The 18,928-nt window shown below is 42.9% G+C and overlaps 1 protein-coding gene across 1 annotated transcript in view; it reads right to left on the bottom strand.

The window, feature by feature from the left end:
* The window catches only part of STK3 (serine/threonine kinase 3), a 136,106-nt gene extending 117,750 nt beyond the window's left edge, over nucleotides 1–18,356 (bottom strand). The window contains exons 1-3 of the mRNA XM_048508200.1: nucleotides 18,038–18,356; nucleotides 6,597–6,677; nucleotides 443–571 (exon numbers count right to left, since the gene is read on the bottom strand). Of these exons, the coding sequence (XP_048364157.1) occupies nucleotides 443–571; nucleotides 6,597–6,677; nucleotides 18,038–18,060 (233 nt within the window). The 5' untranslated portion in view covers nucleotides 18,061–18,356. The remainder of the gene's footprint in view (nucleotides 1–442; nucleotides 572–6,596; nucleotides 6,678–18,037) is intronic.
* Nucleotides 18,357–18,928: the final 572 nt, after the last annotated feature.

Raw genomic sequence — 18,928 nt, 5'->3', positions numbered from 1 at the left:
AGACAGCTCAGAATTAGTTCATCCGAATTCCCGATTTCTCCGGAAAGAGAAATTTGTCTGCACTGAATATTCGGTCTCCCGCCCTGAGGCACCACCCGCCCCCCTGCCAATAAGCATGGCGATCTTACATGGGCTAGTATCAGAATCACAGTGGTAATCCCAAGGGCCAGAGCCTACCCAGCAAAGGTTACAAGCAAGGTGCAGCAGACCACGGTATATAAATGACACAGCAGGAAGGAGGGGGGGGGAGAGGGAGAGATAAAAGAAGCACAGCAAGGATGTAACCCAACAACATGTACACTTTCATACTTTAAACTGCAAAGACTTTTAACAGCTACTTTCAAACTTCATCTTGCATTAATTAAAAAACATACTAATGACAAAAGGATTTTAGAGATTTCAAAAAAAGTGTCACGGTACTCAAAATAAGCATCATGCATACCTGTCACATTGTTGCATTATAGAAATTTCTTTAATTATTTCCTGCAGGTCTGATTCAACGGGGACTTGCTTAATTGCCACAACCTGCCCAGATTCCTTGTGGATTGCTTTAAAAACGCTGCCATAAGACCTAGAGTAGGGGAGAGGGGGGAAGGCAATACACTTTGAGGCTCAACCAACAACAAGAAGAACCGTACTATGTCCATAAAGATCAGTATTGCTAAAGGCTAATTTATATCTAAGCAGCAGCTGCAATTAATACAACAACACAGCAAAGCAATTATGTTGAACTCATTTGTTATGAAGGCCGGATATGGCATAAATGTGACTTGGTTGGGTTGGGCCCAGCACGGGGGCGGGGGGGAGCGGGAGTGGCTGGCCCAAGAATGGCATTGGGGGTTGCCTGGAATGGCAAGTGCCAGCAGGGTCGGGTCGCTGCTGGGGTCGCCAGGCCAGATTGGGAGTGGGGAAAGTTGCCTCAGTTGGCTTGCAGGCCTGATAAACTCACTCAATGCGCTGCATATTTGACACCCCTGTACAGTGGCATAGCAGGGCAAAATGGCGCCCCCCACCCCTTCCATGCTCCCTACCCCCCTGCACCCCACTTATCTTACTAGGTGGCGGAGCCAGGCCGAGGGGAGCCCAGCAGAGCCGAGGGGAGCCCAGCAGCGGTCTCCGTCGGGCCTGACAAATCTGGTTCACAAGGTAAGACTCCACCACTCATGTGGATGAGTGGGAAATCAAACCCGGTCCCCAGGTTAGAGTCCACCTGCTCTTAACAACTATACCAATGCTGACTCAAGGAAAACTTCTTTAGAGACCCATATCCCTCCAATAAATTATTTAGGAAACCCAAAATTGCTCTACAGCTCTAAGGAAAACCTGTTTCTCAAACCTACTGTACCAAGATTAATTGTTGCCATAAATGAGAGCAGCTTAAATAACCTTCTAAAAACTCACCGTGAGACCACTCTGTCTTCAACGTGAGAAAAAATAAGCAGATTTTTTTCATTCCTAACTTGTGTATACTTTCTTAGGATGCACCAATTTTATTAGCATAGCCTTTATTGGCATAACAAAAAAAAAGACTAACATAAATAATATTAAAACAGGCAATAAAACTCAGGTAAAAATAAATAAATTACAAACTCTGGATTATTTCCAAGATGCACCAATTTCACTTCTGACCAGACACCAATAGGTGTCACCAGAGTCTACTCACAAATATAATTTAATTTATAGACACAGATTTGAATTTGCACTCTGGTGTGTATAACTAGAGTTCTCTAATTGTACATGTCTGATTTCCATGCTTCTCCCATGGCTTAATATTTCATAAGTTAATCTGATTTGCCTAGTAACTCATTCTATATTTATTAGTTTCTCGTTTTGCAAAATTCCTCTGATTTCTCATAGGACACATGAGTAAATAAATGGAACATGAATACAGCACTTATTTTTCTGCTTCCTGATAGGCTGCTGCTTTGGTGTCTTAAGTCATGTTACAGCTCCTTCTGAAAGGCACTTAGAACCGCATGCCATCATTCAGTGTAATTTCCTTCCACATGACTGAACTACTTTCAAATGAGTAAGTGGGTCATACCTATTTAAATGAATTAAAAATAATCACGTTACCAGAACAGGAGGAATCATGTTCTCCTTGACTATTAAGAAATGTCTTCATTCTTTACTTCATGACTTCTGAAGACTTTCACTTGTATTGCTAAATATCATAAAAGCTGCTACTACTATTTTCTTTTCTAGAACTCCATATGTGACATCTGGCAGGGTAATACAATGCAGATTTATTTGTTCAAAGAAAATAGCTACCAATCACCAGTTTTAGCAAAGCATCCCATTTTATCAAGAAGGACTGATAATTCCAAAGCATGCAATTTTAAGATTAGCTGTTGGGTTGGGGACAAAGGGCAGACCTACCTCTTATGCTGACCTTGCTTATATTTAAAAAAATGTAATAACAGGAATCTAGTCACCTATTGCACAGCTGAAGTGCCATTTCTGCACATTCTTACCTTTTAACTGAAGCAGTTCATCAAGATTTTATGTATCTACATGCAACAGACCAAACTTCAAGAATATTTGTGATGTTTAAGAACCTAATCAAATTGAAACTGTAAGGATTGTGTAGTAGTGCACTGCCGACCCAGCAGTGCCGTAGTAGAACGTTGGGACGCCAACGGACCTGCGGCCTTGCCGGTCGCATCGCACCCCCACTCCTCATCCCCCCATGAGTCACGGGTCGTGAACTGTCTGGCTCAATCACCGGGCGCAGGGACAATGGTCTTGCCCCCAGGTGAGGATTAGGCTCAGACGCGTACGCTCCTCTCCGCACGTAGCCAGATGAGATCATGCATCACATGATGATCTCCCGACCTCCCGCTCTCCCGGAACTCCCCCCAGTCCTCCCTCCTACACGCCCCCGATAGAGTAACAATAAAAGGTGCCAGGAACCGGCAGACGGGAGACTCGCTAGGAACACGGACCTCCGGTCTCCCGCTGCTGGCGATCTCCACCAGATGTTATCTCCGCGTCTCGTCTCGTTCTTACGCTGACCGCGTGGGTCGACTACAGATTGTTTTTTTAAAACTACAGTATAAGCACCCAGCAAAATTAGTGCTTTGCTAGATCTAAGTGCCAATAATGTTTTGCTAAATCTAAGGCATATTTACAAGCACAATTCAAGAAGTGTTCTGCTGAAGGAAGAAAGCACTTAAAGTTTTGCCCTCCCTCTAATGAATATCGGTTCCTAACAGCTACAGATGCACTCACCACACATGAAGTACTACTTGTGCTTTTCCTTGTATGGAAGTGACAGCCATGCAGGAAATCGCAGTGGGCCTCAGCAGCACACAGGGGACAGCATCACTTGCTGTGAAGAATGTTAGTTGACCTGTACTGCTGGTGCTCCAAAGGAAAGAGCAACTGGGACCAGTGGGATGCTTTCAACCCTGAATGCAACACAGCGGAGCTCAGAGGCAAAACTTGTATCCAGAACCCGACAGGGGAAAGTAATAAAAATAGATGGCAGGGAAAGAATTAAGGTTTCCCTTAACCATCATCTAAAATTGCACCGTCCAAAACATTTTTCCTTATTTTTAAAAGAATGTTAGGCCTTCTACAACACTTGAGTTTAACTTCTAGTTTATCTTTCAGTCCATTAAGAACATAAGAAAGAGCCTGCTGGATCAGACCAGAGTCCATCTAGTCCAGCATTCTGCTACTCACAGTGGCCCACCAGGTGCCTTTGGGAGCTCACATGCAGGATGTGAAAGCAATGGCCTTCTGCTGCTGCTCCCGAGGACCTGGTCTGATGGATGATGTGGATGAGATGGATGTTCTAGGAGGGTGCCTCTTACAGTGCTCGGCATGTGTATAATGAGTGCTATATCTTTATAGTCTAGTAAAACATGAATGTAGGAGCACCTTCATATTATTGCATGATGACACATTGTCCTCTGCAGTTCTTGAAGGCTTATATTACTTGGTTGTGGGCACTGGTTCAAATAAGAACTCTACCGATCAGTGTGCATTTGTCTGATATTTGTTTGTAAAAACACACAGGTTGAAGCTATTGGTTTCCCTTTGGAATCACTCCTTATGCTCACAAAGGTGGAAGCCTTCAGACTAGTTAAGAATAGGCTCTTGGATCTTGATTTTTTTTAATAATAAGCCTTTATTTGGCATAACAATAATCATAACACAATAAAAACCTGAGATAAAAGGTATACAAATACAAAGGTTTAGGATAAAATATAAATTATTGATTGTGCATCACCTCCAGTAAAAATTGTGCAACCAATTCACAAGTTTCATTGTCAGAATTGTCCAGAAGGAAAGGAAGTCTACCTGATTCTCCCATTTCACTAGGTATCCTAGAAAGAATATTGGAATATTTTGATCTGATATTAGCAGATTTAGGGCAGCAAAGCAGTTGATGTGCCAATGTTTCAATTTGTTGTTCACCACAAGAGCATACCCTTTCGCTCATTTCCAAGTTGTTAAATCTACCACGCAATAAAGCGGAGGGGAAAACATTGAAGCGAGCAAGTGTGAGGGCTCTTCTCGGCATAGGATTAGTCAAAATACAAATAGGGAGCCATCCTGTTTTGATATAGGGGTATTGAAAGATGTAAGGGTGAACAAGTTTTCATAGCAGCCCTAACTAAATTAATCCATTCGCTTTCCAACAATTTTTGTGTTAACAAGTTGTAGGATTCTGAACTAGATAGCGGGAGGCGATTAGCCTAGAGATATACCAAGTGATTCAATCTTTCTTTCGATCAGAGAGAACCATGGATTAGCCTGAGTATCAGACAAAAGTAGGTGAATCAGCTGAGTGCTCATCATGCGAGAAATGCAGTGAAGCCAAAATTTAAAAGCTCTCAACCATGCCCTATAAACTAATGAATTTTGGCCCAGTTCTAAACAGAGGGCCGTGATCACGCAATACACAATTTGGCAGGCCCATAATTTTACGGAAAAATTTGGATTGGACAGTATTCAAGGAGTCGTCAACTGCTTGGAGCCAGATAGGTACTCCATAAAGTAACTGCGCTTCTATCTTAGAGTTAAAGATTTTTAGTGCTGCTGGGACAAGGGAGTGGCCCTTTCCATAAAAGAAGCGTGCAATGGCAGAATAACTGATGGTAGCAGCTGCAATAGCAGCTTTTTTGTGGGGTAACCAGGAGAGGTTATAAGAAAATGTAATTCCAAGATATTTGTATTGGTTAACCTGTTCCACTGGCACTTTATTAATCGCCCAGTTATGTTTTTTGTATTGTTTGGCAAAGATCAAAATCTTGGTCTTTTGATAATTGATGACTAGTCCGTTATCTGTACAGTACTGCCCACATCTATTCAGCAGTCGACTAAGTCCAACTTTTGAGCGAGATAGAAGGATGGTATCATCAGCATATAGAAGTATTGGAATATGCCTGGAGCCTAATTTAGGGGCATGGTTATTAATTTCCAATAAGGCTGATGGAAGGTCACTCAAAAATAAATTGAAAAGGGTTGGTGCTAACACACAGCCTTGCCTCACACCTTTAAAGGTAGAAATAGAATCAGTCGATCTTGATTTTCATAATTTGACTCTTGCAGCCAAGACAACCTGCTCCCCGACTACATTATTAATCCCATGTGAGCATGGAATTATGGCAACATATCTTCGTCTGCTGATTAATCCCACCCAGAGGAGAGCTTTGGCTACTGCAAGATGTAATGTGTTGCCATCAGCTCTTCTATCTATCTATCTATCTATCTATCTATCTATCTATCTATCTATCTATCTATCTATCTATCTATCTATCTATCTATCTATCTATCTATCTATCTATTGGTTTTATATACCGCCCAACCCCCGAAGGGCTCTGGGCGGTGCACAACATAGTTACATCTTACAACCCATACAAACAAACCCCCTTAAGTTAAAAATTAAAACACAGCGATAAAACTAACAGAGACGGTGTCACGCAATAAAACCCAATTAAACCCTCCCAAAGAGGGGGGAACAGAATGAAGAAGTGGGTCCCATAGATGGTAAGGGAACTCCAACCGGAGGAACAGAATCTAGAGCAGGGGTAGGGAACCTGCGGCTCTCCAGATGTTCAGGAACTACAATTCCCATCAGCCCCTGCCAGCATGGCCAATTGGCCATGCTGACAGGGGCTGATGGGAATTGTAGTTCCTGAACATCTGGAGAGCCGCAGGTTCCCTACCCCTGATCTAGAGGGAAGATTTAAGAATATAGAACGTTCTAAAAGGGTTTGTTCTTGTGATCTGGTTACAGTTGAAACACTTGACCATTCTCTGTGTATGCCCTAAATATGATAAGATATGCATGAAATATATTAATTCTGTTTTCTTGCAATGTTCCCAGTGGCAAGAGTGTTACAAGATACCCAACCTCCTGAACAGCTCTGATGTGCTCTTTTGTGAGACTGTTGCAAATTTTATACTGGAAATTAGTAATTTTAACTGTGTTTTTTAATCTTGTTTTACTCTGAAATTTTGCCCTGTTTTGTATGCAATAAAGGCTTGTTGTTGTTGTTGTTGTTGTTGTTGTTGTTGATATTTGTTTGGAGTCTTCCAAGCTGCCCCACCCGCTCACTCTATCACACACACATGACACATACCCTTCGCCAAGCTTCTCCAGGACATCGAAGACTTCTTCAGGCTGCTTAGTCAAGCTGTCTTCACTCAGCTTTTTCAGCTTGCTAATAAAAAACATTTGACAATTAGTCGTTTGCAATTGAGTTAACAAGGTTAAAAACTTTCAGCATTAATTTTTCTGCAAACTCTTGGATTTCACTGGGCAACAAGGGATAAAAGAAAGTGGGGGAACCATCAGAACAACGTCTGATGATCATCTATAAGGTTACAGAATTTTAAGTGTTTAAGGAACTAAACAGAGATTATCTGTACCTTGCAGGACATTTAAAAAACAATCACCAATGGTACAAATAGAACTATGGTTCAGTGAAGGAAAAGGTTAGCAAAGGAAATCACAAAGTGTTGGGGGCATCATGTAGGTAAATAAAAGTGCTGCACAGGAATGAACACCCCGGGCACATTCAGTTGTAATAGATTTCCATTTTTAATCCTTAACAGACCTACTAGTCAAGAAAATAGTCACTTCAGCAATCAGGAATGGAATGGTATGGAAACTGGGACAAAACTGGGCGGGGGGGGGGGAATGTGTGGCCCCTCATCCATGTGCCATGAAAATGACTGGAGTAAGTACACCGAAACGAGTATACTGGCTTAGAAGTTTTTGTGAAATGAAACAGGAATTCAGCAGGACCTTAGAGACCAATAAAATTTATTCCTCCATCAGTTTTTCCCAGGCAGGTCCCCTTCATCAAATGCTTGAAGCATACATTCACCAGGCTGAAAAGTTTACATTAAGAGCTGCAAACAGAAGGGGGAACACCAAGTGTGACAGAGAAAGGCCAGTTTATAACAAGATCCGATCAAGATAATAATCAGACTTGATAACACTATGAACCATAAAAAGTTGTGGATGTGCATGCAATTATATTCCTGTTGCTTCATGAAGCATTCCCATCAGCGTGCCAGTTCATGCCAGTCATATGAGGCCTTCTTACACAACACGTGCCCTTGCTGAAGAATTGGGCAGTTATAATTTAGCTTTGGTAAAGAAGGTGTGTGTTTTTTAATAAGAGAAAGAAAGAGAGAGTCTAAGACCCACAATGTCCCCTACTGATTTGGTGGCTTCTGTTTAGTACCCAATACCTGAAGGCTCTAACATTCCAATTAAAACCTTATAAAATATTCAAGGCCGGAAGAAAGACTGGTCTTGCTTTAAGATCTGCCATCTTACTTCCAAACTTAACAGAGCACACAGCCAATTGTGCAAAATGATTGGCCAACAGGTCAGAATGTTAGAAGGTGGGGATTAATTGCCACGCCGGAATTAAATCAATTTGAATGCCGGCTCCTACCAGATTTTCTGCTGGTGCTAAAGAGAAGTCTCGCTCTGACCACCAAAAACTTATGCAAGGACAAAAGGCACCAGAAAATGGAATAAAGAGGAAAATTAAGTGAGGCTGAGTGAAAAAGTTGGTTAGATACATCTCTATGACTCCCCTCCAACAGAGAAATACTTCCTTCAAAACAGAAAGGCTCCCTACGATGGAAGACTTTTCCATCCAGAAAAATTAAATCATTCTCCACAGAAGGGAGACTTAGCAGAAGGGTGTCACATGACTGAACTTAGCAAAAAGGACTCTCAGGATTCTAACCTGAAAGTTTAAAAATATACATGTGTATTCATATTATACAATTGTTTCAAAAGTGCAAAGACAAAGAGGGCCTTTGCGTTTTATTGATGCAGCATCGTCAGCTTCTTGCAGACTAGCACATTCAAACAGAACAGCACTGCCCACACATTAAAAGAAATGTCAGTAAATGAGAGAAATGTCTGTCCCAGTAAAAGCCAACACAGTGCAACAAGATGTCCCATTGATATCACTTCCCTTCCCTATATGTGTAGTATCGAGGCTTTTAGCCAAATATTTGCTTGCTGTGTGCGAGGTTCCCTGGTGGAATTAGGAAGTCAAATCGTTCTCAGAATCAACCACAGAAAAATTTTCCTGAGGTCTCCCCGCAAGATATGCTCACTTTGCACATTTGAGGGAAGGGAAACTACACGGGACTAAGACTCGGTGATGCAGTGCAAGCCAATTTTGACAAGAAGACCAGCCTACTGGAGAACGGGCTATTATCACAGCATGTTGCAATAGAACATATGGCAAAAAGAGACAGAAGACACTCAACAGTCACTTGAAATATGCAGTTCTCCCTCACATAAAAGTTTTTGTTGGCTAAATATAGGTCTACATCTCCGCTTCCAATATGAATTTAAGCTGTACTCCAATTCAACTCAGACTTGAATGCAGGAAACCCAGGTCCACATACTTGTGACATTAACATTTATGGACTGAACAACACTCAAATCTAATTTTCACAGAGTTGTTATGAGGCTAAAATGTTGTACTGTATCCTTGGAAGAACGGCGACTGACTACACAAGCGTGGCCAATAATGTGAAAGTAATATCTTACTACTGGGGAGAGGGGACTATGACTTGGGTCCAACAAGGCACAAGCAGAAACCGAAATGGATTTAGCACAGTTCCGCTTGTGGAAGATCTTGTGCAACGCCCAGCTCTTCTTGTGCAACGCCCACAGTGCCCAGTTTGCAGAAGTTAAAACACAAGTTGTGGTGGATTGTTTGACATAGTCCTAGTGGCTACCATTTCCTAGCATTTCTGCTTTCACAAGTGCTCCAGTGGAAGAGGGAATTTTGCACTGGATCCAACCCTAATACTCTGCCCCATTAGTGCAGATATTCAAAGCAGGAGATCAGCAGAGTTCAATGGAGTTAGAAAGACATGACTGCTTAGGATTGCTCTGCTGAACCCCTCAAGGTAACCATTTTATCTCGCTTCTTCAAGCAGAATTTTGGATTGGAACGGCAGCTGCAAATAGCCTTTTGCTGAAGGGAATGAGGAAACAGCGGCTTCTTTCTCCCCCACCCCGCCCCAATACCATAAGAAAACCGCCACAAAAAAAGGCAGCACCATTTCCTTGCAAGTAGCAAGCCACCAGAGGAACCCTTTCCTCTCTACTGATATTGTCTGAGGGCAAGATAAGATGCGGGGTGTGGTTTTCCTTCCATGTTTTCTTAGCAAAATCCTGACAACAGATGGAGAAAACACAGCAAGCACTTCTACCCGCTGGCATTCCTCCTCCACAAGAGTGTTGAATTGGTAAAGAAGGTCCAGTATTTTGTTTCATTTGTGTGTTCTTAAATGACTGCTGTATCTCAGCACATCTTATGTGCACAATAAATAAGCTTTATAAGAAAACTACAAGAGACACTGTGTTCCAGTGGACAGCTACTGATGGCCACATTATAGCAGCCAAATAAGGTTGCCACCAAGCTTACATTCGTCCAAGGAGCTGGAGCAGTGGATCCCAAATAAAGACTAGTTTGCAAACAAGCATGTACCAGTGTTTAGGATTGCTCTACTCCATGGTCCCTAACCTTTCTGAATCTACAGGGCACTTTTGCAATTCTAACACAAGTAGGTGGACACAATCACAAATCAGCTACCACAGCAGGAGGATTCAACCACACAGAGGAAGCCCAAGTGCGGGGAAAAGATCAATAATTTAAAAATCAAGAGATTTTAAATCTCTTTAAAATTCTCTTTAAAAATCAAGAGAGAATGAAACCAATACTGTGGGCAGTAGCTGCTGCTGAAACAATTTTATTGTACCCTACACAAACAATCAATTCTCCACTGGCCAATTGGAAGCCTTGATAAGGAATATTTATCACTTCCTAAAAATACCTGGTGAGCATTGAGAAAGGTGTCAGTAAGAACATGGCACCCACAGGTACCATTTTGAGGGCCCTTTGGTCTCTGGAAACCTGAAAATGTTTCATGTTTCTTCAAATTAATGAAGTCTACATAAGTATATGAAAGATTCTGCAGGGTTGTTGTTTTTTTTAATGTAACACATAAAGTGCCCCAAACAATGTAGGATGTGTATTGTCGAAGGCTTTCACGGCCAGAATCACTGGGGTGCTGTGTAGTTTCCAGGCTGTATGGTCATGTTCTAGTAGCATTTTCTCCTGACATTTCACCTGCATCTGTGGCTGGCATCTTAAGAGGATCTTCACAGCCATACAACCCGGAAACCACACAACACCCCAATGAATCCTGTATCTGCCACAGATTTGTTACACTGACTTGGTGAAGTCCTGACGGGTCTCCATGTGTTTTGTGGGAAATAGTTACCAGAATCACAACATGGCTAGAAGGGGAAACGTCAACAAAAATATAAACCCGGTTTAAATTCCCACATGATTAGCAGCAGCAATTTTGAAGATCTTGGAAACCAGCAATCTTGGAAACCAGCAATGAAGCTTCGCAACACCACTGTTCGCACATTATGATGACTGTTATAAAGCCATAATGTCTGTGGTACAGAGTGTACGGACATGGGTTGCATGAAGGGAGCTATTACAGTACTGAAATACCATTTTTCTGCTAAGCTTACAAAAATGTAGGACTTGTCCAAAGCCTGGTGGCCAAGAAATCAATCTCTTCTTACAACTCGATCCCACACTATTAACAGTTCTCTTTTCCCCTTTGCACATCTGATCCTCCGAATGTGCTTTGGCTACACTTGTGTATTATAACTAGCCGGAAAGTATGTAAACTGGGACACAAGTTCTTAGCTGGTCCCATGTGCCAAAGCCAGTATTGAATACAACTGTATTTAGTTTTTAAACAAAGCCAGGGAATTTCCATTAATTGTCATGTTGTCTCTTTGCTTGTTACAATGATTTGTTGCAGACATTTATCAGGCCTGGTTCATTTTAAATTAGAAGTGGCACCTGACCCTAAAAACAGAATTAAGAAAACTAGCCTGTAAGAGAGCAAATTGCTTATGAACGCTTGAATATTTATAGCCACATGTAAAAACAAACAGCTTCCTTAATTTAAAAACGTAGGAAGAGAAGAGATTATATATGAAAATCGTAGGCAGTTCTCATGTTTAGAGAAGTTGGGAACGATAGCGTTCCCCTATCACCACTACCTCCCAAATCTTGTAGAGGCTGAGATGGGGCAGGGGGAACCTATGAATTACCAAAGACCAAAACAACCTCTTGCTCACAATTATTCTTATGAACACTGTACTGCAGTGGTTCTCAACCTGGGGGTCGGGACCCTTTCACAGGGGTCACCTAAGACTCTGCATCAGTGTTCTCCATCTGTAAAATGGATAAATGTTAGGGTTGGGGGTCACCACAACATGAGGAACTGTATTAAAGGGTCGCGACTTGCGGCATTAGGAAAGTTGAGAACCACTGCTGTACTGCAAGAGGAACATTTACACATTTCCAAGTTCACTTTCCGTTCCTACTGCATTGCTTGACATGGGAGCTGACAGTTTAATTCCCATTCAAAGAAATGATTAAAACAAGATGTAAAGGACAAAGACAGTAGAACCAGACTCCAATTTTAAATTAACTTTTTTTTAATATGAACATTTGCACCAGTGCCTTTTTCTGTGATGCCAGCGCAACAAAAAATATTAGAAAGCGTACTCCATATTTGTATTCTTCTACTCAAGTACATTGCACAAGAATAAACCTCATCGCTGGTACAGAGTGAAATCATGTTAGGAATTTCTGCTTTTGTTTTATTTTCACTTTTTGATTGAAAATAGAAAGTTTTCAGCCCTCGAATGAGCAAAGCTTCCATCCACACAGACAACAACTGCTGAACACTTCAATAAGCTGAAACCACTGAACTGTACTACCAGAGCACAAACTTTAAAAGCCTGAACAACAAACTTTCTCTCCTAAGGCTATTTTCACTGAATATTCTCCTTCTGAAGTCGCATTTGCACTTTCTTCTGTTATACATACAGTAAGACTTCGTTGCCTGTAATATGTTTGGACTGCAAAGATCTCTCTCCACTTTCTTCCTGCATTAATAACATTCACATATCTCCACAACCTTTTCTCCTCCATTACTTAATGTAACCTTAATTGTAGATCTCCTCACCATCCTGAAATTTGGAAATCCTGCTATCTTGAAAGAGAATATGCAAATCAGAAGGATACACAAATATAAAATAAGCAGAATATGCACCTATACTTTTCTTTAAAAAAACTAACATACTTATTCTACTTACCTTTCTTAATAAAACAAGTTTGGATCTTGGGGATTGCAAGTGGAAACCCGCAGTCAGAAAGGATTGTCCCTGCTTCCCCCTTCCAGCTGAAGCCTCAAAATGTAACTTCTAGGGCAGGGGTCTGCAATCTGCGGCTCTCCAGATGTTCATGGACTACAATTCCCATCAGCCCCTGCCACCATGGCCAATTAGCTGAAGTCCATGAATATCTGGAGAGCCGCAGGTTGCAGACCCCTGTTCTAGGGAGCCCCCTGCTTTGGGAAGATGACCTGAGATTCCCCCTTACTGCTCTGGTGCTTCCCTCCTGCAACACTGGGACCAAGATGGCAGACCCAACTGGACACTACGCGGTCAAGGTCATGTCAAAGAGATGCCTGAGCATACATTGCAACATCAGCCATCACTGCACATCACACCATGAAAGCTCACTTTTAAGAATGATGCTGTTACTCAACCTCCCTGAAAAGCACCTAATTTTTTATGCTGCAACCAGAGATTCTGACATCTGGTTTCTACACCCTTAACATTGGGATTGGCAGAAGGAAGGAATAGTCAGGCTGCAACCTTGACTATACTTTCTTCGGAGTATACTCCACATAATGCAATGGAACTTAGTTCCAAGTGTATTGGATGAGAATTGTTCTCTCAGTCCTGCAAGAGCCCACTGGTAGAACAGACAAAGGTCTACTACTTCAGTGCAAATCAGATAAAGGGTTGAATCCAGACTAAACTTTCCATAAGTGCAGTGGAATTTGGCTGCCTCACCCCCACCCACCAACCTCCATGGAATGCCACTCCTGGGGGACAGAAAATGCTCAAGAGCAACATGGGGGGGGGGGTCTGCCACAGGACATTGCTGCTGGTGGGATCCACTTAGTGGGAGCTTGGTCTGATCCAATCTCAAAACTATACAGCAATCCCAACCCACAGGCTTTTACTTTACGAGCAGGGATTGTGGTGCAGCAAAATGTACAGACATGTGTTTTTACTTAAGCAATGGCCTACTAGTTCACACTGGGCAATACATTAATATCTGGATTGTACACATGATGGAATGCCTCCTTGTTTTAACATATCCTGTATGTAGAAACATGAAGAGGACAAAGCTGGAATCCTATTCTTCAACATCTACTTTTCTAACAGCTTTTTGCTGTACTGAATGATAATTTCTATTTGCAGAGTACACCCACAAGGCCTCAGTGAACTGAGCCTGTTTTAATGCAATTTGGCAATATAAACTTGTCCAATGATTTGTATGGCACCATCTTCAGTAATGCCTTGAAAAATCCACTGAGGTTGACAAGCTTAGAAGGATGTAATTCTGCTTAGATAATCAGAATGAATTTCTGTATTGGAGCTCCAAATGTTACCAGATACAAGCAAGAAAATATTAATCTGCATGTACAGACTAATTTCACCCGTGCTAATCTGGACCCTCTTTAAGTGAAGTTCTCAAACTGAAACTAAATTGATTAATTTCCAGCATCTTAAGGTTTACCTACAACGTGTATTTTGCCACACTTGTTTTCTGTTTTACAGAGTAATACAAAAGTGTGTAACAGACTTTTCTCTGTGATACACCTCTGAAGATGCCAGCCACAGATGCAGACGAAACGTTAGGAACAAGATCTACCAGACCACGGCCACACAGCCTGGAAAACTCAACACAATCAGTTGAATCCAGCCATGAAAGCCTTCGACAATACACTGAACCTAAGATCTTTTAAAAGTCTTAACAGAACCTTCACTGTACTTTCCTTTACAACATTGTATCCCCTACAATGGTATCAAATGTGAACCAAACCTTCACAAAGAAGAAGAGTTTGGATTTATACCCCACCTTTCTCTCCTGAAAGGAGATGCAAGATGGCTTACAGGGTCCTTTCCCTCTCTCTCCCCACAACAGACACCTTGTGAGGTAGGCGGGGGTGAGAGAGTTCCAAAGAACTGTGACTAGCCCAAGGTCACTCAGCAGGAATGTAGGAGTGCGGAAACACATCTGGTTCACCAGATAAGCCTCTGCCACTCAGGTGGAGGAGTGGAGAATCATACCTGGTTCCCCAGATTAGAATCCACCTGCTCTTAACCACCTTGCCACACTGGCTCTCAATCAAATTAAATGAAACAGCAGAAGCAACTGAGTTACTTGAACATTTGGTTAAAGGAGGCTGGAATTTAATCTGAGCTAAGCATTTTTAGTCCTTCATTCAGAATCTGGTCTCAATGCCTGGGCAAGACACCGCTACTGGGCTCCCATGAAATCAATTTTAAAGACAACCAGTTGGGCTGGACGGCCAACAAATATGGCTCAGAGGCCAAGGCCTTCTCCTGACTCTGCCTCCCAGCACTTTCTAGTCAGAAATTTGCTCCCTCTGTAGATGTACTTACTATTCTCCCAATCTGCAATGCAGATGAGGGAGACCATTTCACAGCATGATGCAGTTTCTACCCACTCCAAATAATCCCACAGCTGTAACAAAACCTATGCAGAGGGGCTCAATCATAACATCTCAAATATTCTAATTTTTCTGCTTGTTTCAATTGATCGAAGTTTGTAGGGCAGTTGATAGTGTACTAACATAGAGAGTTCACATCATATCCATTTTTTTAAAAACAGAGTAACTACCACAGCAGTTCTGGAGCTTACATTGAAACCTAATGGTTAAAAAAAAAACACATCAAAATATTGTGAGGAGAAGGTAGGATATTTAAGTGAGAAATCAACACCTGGCCCCTAAGAGCTTCTCAAGATCGGGTAATGGGTCAGAGTTTAAAGACAGAGGGGGAAAGACTGATTGCTATCTGTAGAAAACAAGCTCCTCTCTTCAGAGCTTGGTGGCTTAATTTCCCAGCAAGTTTAGCCACTATCAGAAGATGTGAAAATGCAGAGCAGTTCCAAGGTCACATCCCAAGAGCAAACACAACCAGGTCTAATAGTGTTCAAGGCTTAAAATCAGCAAGTTTCAGACTTCTAGGTCCTCCCCCCCCCCCCAATGTCAACCAATAGTCTATCACCCCCAAGCAGCAAAAGAAACTTCGTGGGGGTAATTGCCTTGCTCAAAATGCTCAAGACAGGGCAAGGGCATTCAGTAACTGCACAAGTGGCAATCATGCTTCCAATATGGCTGCTGAACAATACAGAAGACCAAGATATGCAACTATCTACCCAACCTAAGGAATGAACCTGTGTTCAAAGGAACAGAATATGTATCTTCGGTTCTTCGCGTAGTAACATACTTAATTATTCGAGTTAGTTTTCTCTTTCTTACATTCTTTTGAACATATGTAATCTCTGTGTTGTAAATATTACACTTTACTCTTTTTCATTTGTGCCTGATCCCATTCAGAGACCAATCCTAAACTGGCCTACTCCAAATTCTACTGAGATCTATTCAATAGGGCTTACTCTAACAAAATTATTCTGAGGATAACATTATTAGTATCCTCCAAGTGAACTCCCCCCTCATACATCCAATGCTTGTTTAAATAAACACCAGCATCATCCCCTGACACCCGATCATTTTTATTTACATGGTTGTGAATTCAGGGAAGCCGAGCAATGGCAAATTACCAAACCCCCACTCCCATACCCCTTCAAGGAAACAGAGGTCAGATGTCTCAGGAGATCTCTCTCAAGAGCGTCAACGGGGTGAGGAGGAATTAGGAAAATGGAACATTCTCTCTGCCACATAGGAGGGACCAGCAGGGAGGTCTGAAGTGAGTGGTTGCATGTATATGCACAAGAGAGATTCTTCTTCACACATGGGACTATGTGTGGGGAATTTCCAGGAAGAAAAATACTCCAATGACACATACTCAAAATCACCATATATGGGGGGAAGAGTACTGTTCCTACACCACAAATCTGTTATCCCTTAACATTCACATGTATGACAGCAGTTGAACAGTGGGTAGATTTTAGCCTTTGCTCCACAGACATATCAGGGGATGGATCCCAGAGAATGACATCATTTTCTATCACTGTTATTATGTGTTGTTCTCCCCTCCAAGGTAATTCCAGAGACGTAAGCCATGTTAATCTGTTGCAGCAAAATTAAATAGGACTCTGGCAACACTTGATGAAGCAAGTTCTCATTCTTAGAAGCTTGTGGTAGAATAAAAATTGTCAAGACTTCAAGATATACTAGATTCCTCTTAGATCTTCCTAAGTCTAAGGAAGTATGGCAGAGCAATCCCAGTGGGTTGCTGCCCCGAGCCCCGATCATCCACAAGGTGGGGCTGGTAAGGAGTCGCTCAACAGCACCTAGCTTCACCAGGGGCCAGATTCAGCCAACAAAGAGGAACACAGACACGGAAGTGCTCTGGTGGCCAGCGGAAGGAACACAGGCATGGCCATGATCAGGATTTGGAAGACTCTGGTTCAAATCCCCAGCACTGCCCTGTTAAGTAGAAACATGGGTACAACGTCCCCTGGCTTCAGCCTCATCTCAGGTCGTGTGACCAGCATGGAGGAACATGGCAGCCCCTCATAGCCTACATACTGCTGGATCTTCAGGTGAAGGAAGTGTGGTGCTGGCAAAAGAGTATCCTTTTCCAGGACGATTCTGGCTTTTCCGTCCATTCCAGCGAAGAGCTCAGGCAGTGCACAAAGTCTCCCGTGGTACATTTTATTCTCACAACTACCCTGTGCAGTAGATTGGGCTGAGAAAGGGAGAGTTCACCCAAGGAGCTTTATAGCCAAGCAGGGGTCAGTCCTGAACGCAACATCTTCCCAGAGTCCTGCATCACATTGACTGTACAGAGTCAGGCATTCACCATTTGAAAGCACCTTGTATCGTTTGACACGAGGGGCGATGGTTGCCATTATGGCACGGAGGTGAGAATATCAGTCTGGGAGGTGCAAGTCCAAATCCTAGGTGACCTTGGAACAGTCAGCCTAGCCCACCTCACAGGGTGGTTGTGAGTGGAGGAAACAACAACACTGAAAGCCATTATGAGCCCCCACTGGGAAAGAAATATCAAAATAAATACAGCCTCTCTTCCAGCTGCTTCTGAGCAGGCTAGATTTACACACAAAAAGCCGTTCTCACTTCACGATGGAGTTACAGAAAGAACTGCCCCCCACCCCTTCTCCAAGTCAGAGAGACGGAGAAGAAAGAGAGCAAGGAAGGAAGGACAGCTGACACCAAGGAACCTCCCCAGACCCCAAGAGAAGGAGACCTCAAAGGAAGCGGCCAGGCCACAAAGGGTGAAGTGCGGCCTAGGCTGGCCGGGCTTGCAGACCTCGCTCTCCCCCCCACCCGCCCACTTTGCCCCAAATAAACCTCCCCCCACCCCCCACTCTCGCGAGGCGCGGGGGAGGTGCTCAGTCATTACCTTTTAGGTGCTGCCTGCTCCATTCTGCGGCCGGCCTATTTTACCCCCAGGCAGGAATAAAGCGTGTTTTATCACCCTCGCAGGACCTAACCAAACCCCGCCGAAAGAAACTCGGAACAACTTTCTTCTACTTCTGCCGGCCCTTTAACAGAGACGGGCTTCCCTTGCGCCTTCTTCCACACTAACACACAAGAACTAGCCTGCTACTTTGCAGGGACTGCCCTCCCTATCATGCTATTGGCAGTAAACAAAAAAAGAGACGCTGTAGTTGGTCGCACCAAAAGCCAATCGGAGCCTCCTGCCCCAGAAGACGGAAGAGAAAGTTGCTACAGGCCGGGTGCGTCGAACAGTTTCGTCACGAAGTGTCATGTGACTACGGGGCGGGGAATATAAGCGTCCGAAAGGGAAAGGCTTTTTGTTACCCGTCATGCTTCGCGGCACTGTGGGGAAGGACTGCATGTTGGGTGTTGTAGTTTTCTAACGATGGGATGGTTTCCTCTTAGTATTGTTGTAGTGAGGAAACAGTAAAAGCAACCTAAACTACCCTCGCCCCGCACAACTGCTGCATAATAGGTAAATGGCTGTTTAAAATTGCTTTTGGTTTTATGGAAGTGCAGCTGTCAAACTCCAATGCTACATTTATCAGTGTTAAATCCTTCCCCATGACATTGGGGTGGCGCCTTGGGGAAAGAAAGTCAGCGGACTGGTTTTCTAACTCTCCCCATCATAGTTCTATGGAACTGCCTCTTTAAGAAAAATTTGGCAACGCTCCATGACATCCTAGTTTTTTATTTATACATCCCCCATATTTCCATAGACACAAAGCAGCTTACATCATACTGTTCTCTCCCATTTTACCCTCGCAAAAACTCGGAAGTAGGTTATGCTGAA

Source organism: Sphaerodactylus townsendi, linkage group LG09, assembly GCF_021028975.2.
Source record: "Sphaerodactylus townsendi isolate TG3544 linkage group LG09, MPM_Stown_v2.3, whole genome shotgun sequence".
NCBI lineage: Eukaryota > Metazoa > Chordata > Lepidosauria > Squamata > Sphaerodactylidae > Sphaerodactylus > Sphaerodactylus townsendi.
This window is presented reverse-complemented; position numbering and strand designations above follow the sequence as displayed.